Here is a 10,150-nt window from a genome sequence, read left to right as displayed (position 1 = left end):
AGGGTAAAAGTTTCCCCGTGTGGAGTTTCTGGTCTCCCATCGGGCGCGTCCCCAGGTGGCGGATAGGGGCAGGCCCCCCAGATATGGGGGGTACCGGTTGCTCAGCCGGCGCGGACCAAAACCAGCGAGGAGGCCGGAGGGCTGCTAAATAATACTCCTAGGTGATGGTATGTGCGCAGCATCACCTAGTACTGGGGTTGGGGCCGACGAGGCCGCTGTGGAGCCGAAAGGGCCCAGCCCTAGATAGCGGCTGGCGGGTTTAACCCGGCAGGCGTACTGCAAACTGGAGGAGAGTAGGAGATGATGGAGGTAAGTTTTAAAAATAAACTACCCCAGGAGGGTACCACCAAAAGTGGAGAATCCCTCTCTGAGTCAAACTCAGGCTGCCCCACGTATTCTGGGGGGGGCAAAAACTTACGCAAAGACACTGAGGAGGTGGGTTCCCAGGCCTCTTCGGTGCCAAAAGCTACTGGACCAATCGACGACACTGGCAAACGTTCTATGGAAAATAACGATATGCAAAGCGATATGGATATTGGGGTGGGGACGCGCGCTCAAATGGAGCGTGTGAGAACTAGGGGGAGGAAAGCTGGACCTAGTGGACTGTCTGCGACAACGTCTGTAGACAGCCTCATGACGGTCCAGTCATACGAAGAGGACCGGCTGTGGGCTAAGCGCAAGCGGTCTTCCGGAGCGAGCTGCTCGGGCTCCTCCACTGAGGGGCGAACACGCACGGCCAAGAAGGGTGCTAAGAGGGGCAAGGGACGCTCGTCGACAGCGCGCACACCTGCGACCTCTGCAAGGAAGGCTCTGGCGGAAATGGTTGCCGCAAGGAAAGCCCTTGTGTTCGTAGGCGGCAAGTCCGAGTCCGAGACTGAGCGAGAGACCCAGGTCTCGAGAAACTCTCAGGCCGCGGAAGTGGAAGCTGGCGGCGGGCGGACCGACGATGACGAATCCACCGTAGCCCTCCGGCGCCGCATTGAGGAGAATCTTGCGGTCATAGAAGCAAAATCCTCAAGCCTGAAGGGGACGTCGAAACGGACCCTAAAGGGTGCGTCGGAGGCGATCCAAGAGGCGGTTGCACTGCTTGTGCAGCGCACCGCCTCCGAAGAGACACGGCGGCTCCAGACCGACAACACTCGGCTGCATGGTGAGATTGCAGCCCTCCGCAAGGAAATGGCGGATATGAAAGCTGCGCTTGGGGCTGCACAAAATGCGCAGCAGCAGCAGACGGCCTCTGATCTGACCGCGAACATCATGCGGCAGGTTGGAGAAATGGTTAGCGCCCGGCTGGAAGTGCTGGAAGAACGCCTACCTCCAATAAGGCGCGTGAGGCCGCCACTGGCCGCAGATAATAGGACTGGGAGGATAGTGGATAGCCAAGGGCTAAATGAGGACTTCCCTCAACTCCCACCTCCAAAGGCCACTAAGAGGGCGCCGACAACGACGGCGAATAAAGTGCAGGGCGAAAAGCGGGCTGCTGCACAGCCTGTGGAGACCGGTTCGGCCCCAAAGGCCAACGAAGGAAAAGGTGGCAAGAAAGCGGGGCGGCGTTCCGAAAAGGTTGCCCCGTCTGCGTCATCCGCTCCCCAGCAGCAACTGCCTAAACAAGGGTGGACTCTGGTGGAGAAGAAGAAAAGGAAGAAAAACAAGGCGGGGGCTAAAGCTCGAAGAACGGCTCCTAAACTCCGCGCTCCCTCGTCCTCGGCTGTGGTCATAACCCTGCAGCCGGGTGCGGAGGAGCGCGGTGTCACGTACGCCTCCGTGATGGCTGGGTCCCGGCAAAAAATCGACCTCGCGGCGATCGGCGTTAGCGCTTTGCGCTTTAAGCGTGCCGCTACCGGGGCCAGAATTCTGGAAATACCGGGCACTACAAGTGCAAAGGAGGCGGACGCCCTTGCTGGTAGACTACGTGAGGTGTGGGACGAAGATACCATCAAGGTATCCAGGCCGGTAAAGTGCGCGGAGGTTCGGGTCACTGGTCTCGATGATTCGGTGGCTGCCGAGGAAGTCGCAGCTGCAATCTCCCGGGTGGGTGAGTGCCCCGCGGACCAGGTCAAGTGTAGTGGTCTGCGTGTGGGCTTTAGAGGCTCCACCACGGCTTGGGTGAGTTGCCCAGTTGCTGCTGCGAAAAAAGTGGCGCAGGTTGGGCGCATCCTTGTTGGATGGGTCTCCGCGGGGGTCTCGCTTGGCGCAGTGAAGCCGCAACGCTGCTTCCGATGCCTGGAGGTGGGACATGTAAGGGTCATGTGCTCCTCACCCACAGACCGAAGCAACGTCTGTTATAGATGTGGCGAAGATGGGCACAAGGCTGCAGGGTGCTCTGCGTCTGCCGCTCATTGTGTTCTCTGCGCCGATGCAAAGCTGCCTGCGGGACATCGGCTTGGAGGCCCGGCTTGCAAGGCCCCTAAAGCGAAGAGAGGCAAGAGGCGCGATGGCCTTGTCATCGCATCGCACTCACGCCCTGCGCCATCTGAGGTGCCCGTGGTGGAAGAAGGAATGGAGACGTAGCGATGGCCCTCCGCTTTCTTCAAGCAAACATCAACCACTGCGCTAGAGCTCAGGATCTGCTGCTGCAGAGTCTGGCGGAGTGGATGATAGATGTGGCAGTGGTAGCTGAGCCATACTCGGTGCCTCTCCGGGATAACTGGGCGGGAGACGTGGATGGCTTGGTGACGTTGGTGGCGCAGGGGGGTGTGATTATGGAACGAGTTGCCCGGCGGCGAGGGTGCGTCTCGGCTTCGATCAGAGGATACACGGTGGTCGGAGTATACTTCTCTCCCAATCGCGGACTGGACGAGTTCGAGCAGTTCCTGGAAGAGCTGGGGGAACTGATTGAACTCGCCCGTCCCCAGCCTATACTCCTGGCCGGAGATTTCAATGCCAAATCAATGGCATGGGGGTCTTCGGTGAGGAATGCGCGGGGAGCGGTGCTACAGGACTGGGCGGTTGCAGCCGATCTCTCGGTTCTTAATCGTGGGTCCGAATTAACGTGCGTGAGGCAAGGGGGTGGTTCCATTGTTGACGTCACGTTTGCAAGTCCCCCCCTTGCACGGCGAATTGAGGATTGGAGGGTTATTACCGATGTGGAGACGCTGTCGGACCATCGCTACATCCGCTTCAGCATCACTACACCCTCGACGGCCTCCAGCCGGTCTTCCGCGACTGACAGGCGTCTACGCTGGGCACTTCGGAGCCTTGACAGGAATCTTTTGATTGAGGCTGCCATAGTGCAGTCGTGGTTACCTGTGCCACAGGACGGTTCGGTTGAGGATGAAGCAGCATGGCTGACAAACGCGATGATTCAGGTATGCGATGCGTCGATGCCCAGAGCCCGCTCAACTCCGCACAGACGACGGATGTACTGGTGGTCTGCCGAAATCGCCCAGCTGCGCACTTCGTGCGTGGCTGCGAGGCGGGCGTACACTAGACACCGGCGCCGGAGATGGCGCGATGAGGGGGAGGAAACGCGCCTATATGCCGCTTATAGGCAGTGCGTGACCGATCTACAGGAGGCAATCGGCAGCGCCAAGGACCGGGCCTGGGATGAGATGCTCGAGGGCCTAAATCGAGAACCGTGGGGTCGGCCGTACAAGCGGGTAAGGCAGAAGCTTCGTCCGTGGGCCCCTCCCCTGTCTCAGTCCCTCGAGCCTCGCCTGCTGGAGCAGATAGTGGCAACCCTGTTCCCAGAAAGGGGAAGAAACTCGCCTTCAACAAGGACGGCGACGCCAGAAGAACAGGAGGAGCCTGCGGGTATATCCGTTCCGGCTGTTACCCGAGATGAAGTAGAGACAGCGGTGGGTCGACTTAAGGAGAAGAACACCGCTCCTGGCCCTGACGGAATCCCTGGTCGGGCTTGGGTGCTGGCGATGGAGGCTCTCGGACCCCGTATAGAGCGGCTATTTTCAGCCTGCCTTCGACAGGGCCAATTTCCCCGGAGGTGGAAGACCGGGAATTTGGTCCTGCTGAGGAAGGATGGGCGCCCGCAGAACTCACCCACTGCTTACAGGCCTATTGTGTTGCTTGACGAGGTGAGCAAGCTTTTTGAGCGCGTTTTCGCAGCTCGCCTCGTCAACCATTTGGAGGGAATAGGTCCAGACCTCAGCAGCAATCAATTTGGTTTTCGCCGAGGCAGGTCTACGCTCGATGCCATATCGCGTGTGAGGGCGACCGTGGAGAGCGCAACTGAGAGCGGCGAGGTTGTTCTGGCGGTGTCCTTGGATATCGCCAATGCCTTCAACACCTTGCCGTGGGACAGGATCCTAGATGCTCTCCACTTTCACCGCGTTCCGGAATATATGATGCGCCTACTGCGATCATATCTTTCGGACAGGGTTGTGGCGTATCCTACTCAGGATGGGTGGAGCGTCAGGAGGGTGTCGTGCGGTGTTCCACAGGGTTCAGTCCTTGGACCCCTCCTGTGGAACATTGGATACGACTGGGTCCTGCGCGCCGCAAATCTCCCAGGTGTCGGCGTAACCTGTTACGCGGACGATACCCTGGTGACCGCGCGCGGGGCAACGTATAGTGAGGCGGCTCTCCTGGCTGCAGCGGGGGTGGCGGATGTGGTGTGTCGCATTCGGCGTCTGGGTCTGGAGGTGGCATTGGAGAAGTCGGAGGCCATCTTCTTTCCCGGCCGTCGAAGGCTACACAGCGCTGGATCGGAGATCCAGGTGAGCGGAGTGCCCATCAAGGTCGGATCCACGATGCGGTATCTAGGCATTGTGCTGGACAGCCGATGGAAGTTCGTGGAGCACTTCCGTCGCCTCGCCCCCCGTCTTGTAGGGGTGGCTGGGGCACTGGGAAGTCTGCTCCCGAACCTTAGGGGTGCTAGGAGTGGGTGCCGCCGTTTGTATACAGGCGTTATCCGCTCCATGGCCCTCTATGGGGCCCCCATCTGGGCGGACGCCCTAAGCGCCCGTAATAGGCCATTCCTGCGGAGACCGCAGCGGGTCATGGCGCTTAGAGTAGTGAGGGCGTATCGCACGGTGTCATTTGAGGCAGCGTGCGTGATGGCCGGGACGCCCCCGTGGGAACTGGACGCCGAGATGCTTGCGGACGTGTATCGCCGCGTCTCAACGTCTGAGTCGCTTGGAGTCAACCCATCCTACGAGGAGGTCGAGCAGTGGAGGGCTGAGGCTATCGATCGGCGGTTCCAGGAGTGGGAACGCCGGCTTGAAGAGCCCAGCGCTGGAGAGCGGACGGTTGCAGCGATTCGACCGGTTCTGCAAGAGTGGTGCGACAGGCGGCATGGGTCCATAACCTTCCGCCTTACACAGGTACTATCCGGGCACGGTTGCTTCGGGCGGTACCTGTGTAAAGTCGCGAGGAGGGAGCCCAGCATGGCTTGCCACTGGTGCGCCTGCCCGGAGGACACGGCAGATCATACTCTTGCCGTGTGCCCCGCGTGGGCCGAGCCTCGTGCTCGCTTGGTCGCGGTCGTCGGGTCGGATCTCTCTCTGCTCTCCATTGTTCGCGCAATGGTGGGTAGCGACAGATCCTGGCGCGCGGTGATCACGTTCTCCGAGGACGTGATCTCGCGGAAAGAGGAGGCGGAGCGGGTTCGCGAGAGGGATCCTCACGCAGACCCAATCCGGCGCCGACGTCCTATTGGGCGTCGCCGTCGCGCTGCGGCTGATTTACGCGGCCGCAACCAGCCTCCCTAACGAGGGGCGCCGGGCGATGGAGCGGGGATTTAGTCCATCGTCCGGTGAGATGAGGCGGCGTGAGACGTGCTCCGTTCACGCCGCCCCATGAGGTTAGAGCTGGCGGGCTCATAGTTTGTGTCGGCCTGGAGACGGGCAGCTGCTGATGGGGTCACGGAAGAATTCTACCTATACCCGTGGCCCCGTCGTTTATGTGGCTTGACGGAACACAGTGGGGTTTTGGTCGGTAGGAATCCGACATAACCCGCGGCCCTTTCCCCGGACGCCGTGGGTATCTATGCAAGATTTCCCCACTTTAAAAAAAAAAAAAAAAAAAAAAAAGGGTAAAAGTTTCAGGTAGATATTGGAACACAAAAATATATTATGGTACTACAAGTTCACCTATCAATATCAAGCATTTTTGAAGTGAAAACTTCTTTAGCGGCGTTGAGCACTTTTTCTGAAATGGGTATAAAATCTTAAACTCGCGTCAGGACACGTGACCTGATCGAAAAAGCGTAAGACGGATGGAGAGTAGACAGCTATCCCCTCTCTACTACGCGCGTTTTCACTTCTGCCGGCACTCCCAGAGTGCAACCCGTCTTTTTTATTAATTCGTTATTACTCATAATGCACCATCTATCCTCATATAATAAACCCATTCAATGCATTTCGCATGCATTTGCAAGATTAGAAAAATTCTCAATTTTATCATGAAATACATTGTGAAAGCTAGTTTAGTCCGTACCGGGAACCATCTCCCTTTGAAACGGGCTTTTTCAATGATTTCTCAAAATCGTTGAAAAATAATTATTGCATATAATGGACACATAACAGAAACTATTGAGGTTTATTTAGGTACAATCAGTAAATACGAAATAAACGTTATATTATATATATATTATATAAAAAATATATAATTGTTAAATGGTAAGACAGAGAGAGACAGATTTTTTTTAATTCTTGTCAGTACATGCTGCAGCAAGTTTAGTTTTTAGAATTGCTCTACAAATATGTGGTCATGATTATTTAAGACCTATGACTGTCGCTAAGAAGCAACTTTGTATACCTCCAATCGAATAACATGAATCGAATGCAATAACTTTGACAATTCAACATTGTATCATTTCCACTGTCCAATCGGATATTACACGCAATACCTGGCTTTACATGACCTCAGACGCATTGTGTACACAACCGAATCTCAATAGCAGGTAATATAGTATTGATATCCGATATCCAGCGCTTTGACGTCGACAGCTACGAACGTGTGTCAACGCAGCCGTCGTGCCTCGGGCTAGCTGTGCAGCCAACCTGCCCTGTGTTTGACTACAAACATGATGCCAATCACAATATTGATATGGTCATTTTTTAGCGCACTACCCTCAAAGGGTATGAAGTGAAGTTAATCAATAGTCGTCCAGGTATTCTTTGAGAGCTTTTTTTTTAAATCGCGTTCATTGTGCTATTTTTGTCACAAAGCGATTCCGTTGGCACCGGGATGGCAGGCGTAAATTCGGTTTTGACGGTGCTCAAATCAAAGGACATTAATTTTTATGTGTGCTTTTTCACGCCTTTCAATATTGTTGAAGGCTGAAGGCTTTTGAGTTGAAGGTTGGTTATTAATGTATTGTTAATATCGTATCGAGTAGGTAAATCTCAGTTAGATAGTAATATGCATAAAGACTTTTAAAACAAAATAAACTACCATCAAAAAGACCATTTAACATTTGAGTTTATTCTTAGAATAAATAAAGTACCTATAGAAAAGAGAAGTAAATTAGCAAAAAACTAAAATGCGTTTCATTATCGTCATTTTAGCGATAATTTTTAATTATCATTACGGAAAACGTATGCAATGCGATAAACAATCAACAACAGATAATTACCCATCAAATTATAAGCCTAAAATAATTGAGGCACAAATATCGAATACAAGTGGGCCCCGTGAGCTCTTGACATTGAACTTGAGGGGGACTTCGCGTGGGCTGCGAGACGACCCCTCATAAATATACCTGTGATGGTCTCTCCTCACAAAGGCCAGTGTTGGCCCAACAAATGATGGTCGATATATGTAACTGTTATGGCGATTATGGGCCCTCTGGGCAGGGTTGGCCCAACAAATTAACGTCAATGTTTGCCGCCATTACGATGATTACATAAATATCTACAATGACGGTCGATCATAGAAATTTAAGCTACGATTCCACCAGAGAAGTGCAAGGAAAATGTCTCGTACAAGGTTGTCTGGATGTGCTGTGAAAATGTGAGGGGGTTTCCACCAAAGCTGTGTGAGGAAAATGTATGATGTAAGGATGCGTTGCGAAGCTGTGAAAATTGTGACATGCAATCAGCTTGACAATGCTACTGACTATTGCTCAAAATTATAGAAATAATAAAATAATATACCTTACACACCCACCACCATCCACCAGAGCTGTTATAACTAAGTCGAGGTAAATGAAGCGATACTATGGGTTCTTTACAAAGACATCCCTCGCTATGCATACTCGCCCATCTCTGGTGGAAACACAACCTTATTGTCTACACTATCGTGATTACCTTTACTCGCCCAACGCTGCCCATTATGAAGAGGGCCCATTATATCTGTACTTCGCTTCGTTAGATAAGGATACACTTTTAAGATCCGTTGCTTGGCAACGTTGTAGCAAAGCATTGATAACATTGTCTTGTTTGTTGAAAAATATTTTGTTTTGGCTACGCTGTGTAAGTACGTAGGAATTTTCTGTTAATTAAAAAGCTTTCTGTAATGTTATTTTTAGGAATTAATTAACTCAATTATCAATCTTTAGAAAATAAAAACAAAAGAATTGTCTGCGTCGTTTTTTTTTAATTATGTCCATAGCAACTTATCCTACAGGTTGCTACTTAAATAGATAATTAATTACTAGCATAACTATAATATTACCTGAATAAGCCTGGCCATCCACAACTTTTTCAAAGTTTTTTGTTTTAATTTTTATTTCTTTCTTGTTAAAATGGAGATTTAAAGGCGCTCTATCTAGTCTTAATTTAAAAAGCAAAAATAGTAGGTAGTCATGAAAATTGATTTATCCTCAAAATTATTCTTTTCTGCATACGAATTTGATAATTCTGATAAGAAAAAAGAAGAGCCGTACTAAAATAATATAAATGAAAATTAACCTTGTCTATCAACTATATTTTAAGCCTGAAATTTTAAAACGATTATAATGTATTTTTAGATAGAGCCCGGATGATGGACGTTGTATTGCCAGAAAAAGCCTTGATTGAGGTGAAAAAGGGATTAGGATTTAGGATATAAATTTGTATCTCGCAATTATGTAAGAGAAGACGCGATCGAAAAACATGTATTTATTTTAGAAAGAAAGAGATTTTACTACGCTATGTTTAATAATATTATGACACTTTTTATGGAACTTTATAATAGCTCAACTCAATTTAAAATGAAATTTCAGTTTAAATTGAGTTGAGCTTTTCAAATTTCTTTCAAGCTCTTTCAAATTCTACGTCAAACCGTTGATTCGAACACAAGTGCGACTGGTTATATTAAAATACCCTCATTAAGATGGTTTTCAAAAAATGTTTCAAGTGTAACAAAAGTATAACACGAAAGTCCCCTGGCTTAGAGTGTAGCAGATGTGAAAAAACAGTTCACGCTCAAACAGAATGTGCCAACCTGACAAACAAACAAATACAAGCTCTTCGTGCAACAGCGGGGCTGGAATGGAGTTGTGATGAATGCCAGAATCATACGCCGCGACGATCTTCATTCTTTGTTCCCTGTGAAGAAGATGACAATCCACACGCTGTAGTCGCCTCAGACATTCAAAGTAGCCCTGGAAACGTGGCGATCGATATGAAAAAGCTAATTCACGATATGAGTGCTCAAATGGAGAAACTCCTCAAGAAAGAAATTGAGCCGCTTCAACATACGCTTACATTCATATCCGACGAACTATCGGACACCGTAGAAAAGCTAACCGAAAATGCGAATAAAATCAAAGCCTTGGAAAAGAAGAACGAGTATCTTACGAATCAAAATAAAGGACTTGAACTGCGAGTCAAAGCCTTGGAACAACGCCTAAATGAGATAGATCAAAACAAACTATGCAACTCGTTGGAAGTATCTGGAGTACCCGTCTGTCGTGAATATACTGATAAAAGTCTTATAGAAAATCTAGGAGAAAAAATTAAAGCAAATAAGGAATGCATCAGAACAATCCGTAGGCTTCCCGGCCGTCAACAGCGGCCGAGTGTCATTCTAGTAGAATTAAAATCTCAAAGTGATCGTGATAACTGGATTTCGGCAGGAAGAGATTCTAAATTAAAAGTGAGGGACCTGAATATCCGTGGTTCAACTGATAATCCCGACAACCCTATCTACTTTCGAGAAGCTTTAACCTCCCAGACCAAAACTTTATTATTATAACGCTAAGCAACGTCTACGGGAATCCTACAAATATATCTGGTGCAAAGAAGGACGTATCCTCGCACGTAAGTCT

At 50.4% G+C, this 10,150-nt stretch overlaps 1 protein-coding gene across 1 annotated transcript; it reads left to right on the top strand.

Moving 5' to 3' along the window:
- The first annotated feature begins 300 nt into the window (after positions 1-300).
- LOC123704856 lies at positions 301-2,511 on the top strand. The gene has a single exon (XM_045653345.1). The coding sequence runs from the start codon at positions 301-303 to the stop codon at positions 2,509-2,511; it is 2,211 nt and encodes a 736-aa protein (XP_045509301.1).
- The last annotated feature ends 7,639 nt before the right edge of the window (positions 2,512-10,150 follow it).

The sequence above is a fragment of the Colias croceus genome, chromosome W (assembly GCF_905220415.1).
Source record: "Colias croceus chromosome W, ilColCroc2.1".
NCBI classification, from domain to species: Eukaryota; Metazoa; Arthropoda; class Insecta; order Lepidoptera; family Pieridae; genus Colias; species Colias croceus.
Note: the sequence above shows the minus strand (reverse complement) of the source record. Positions and strands in the feature narration are given on the sequence as shown.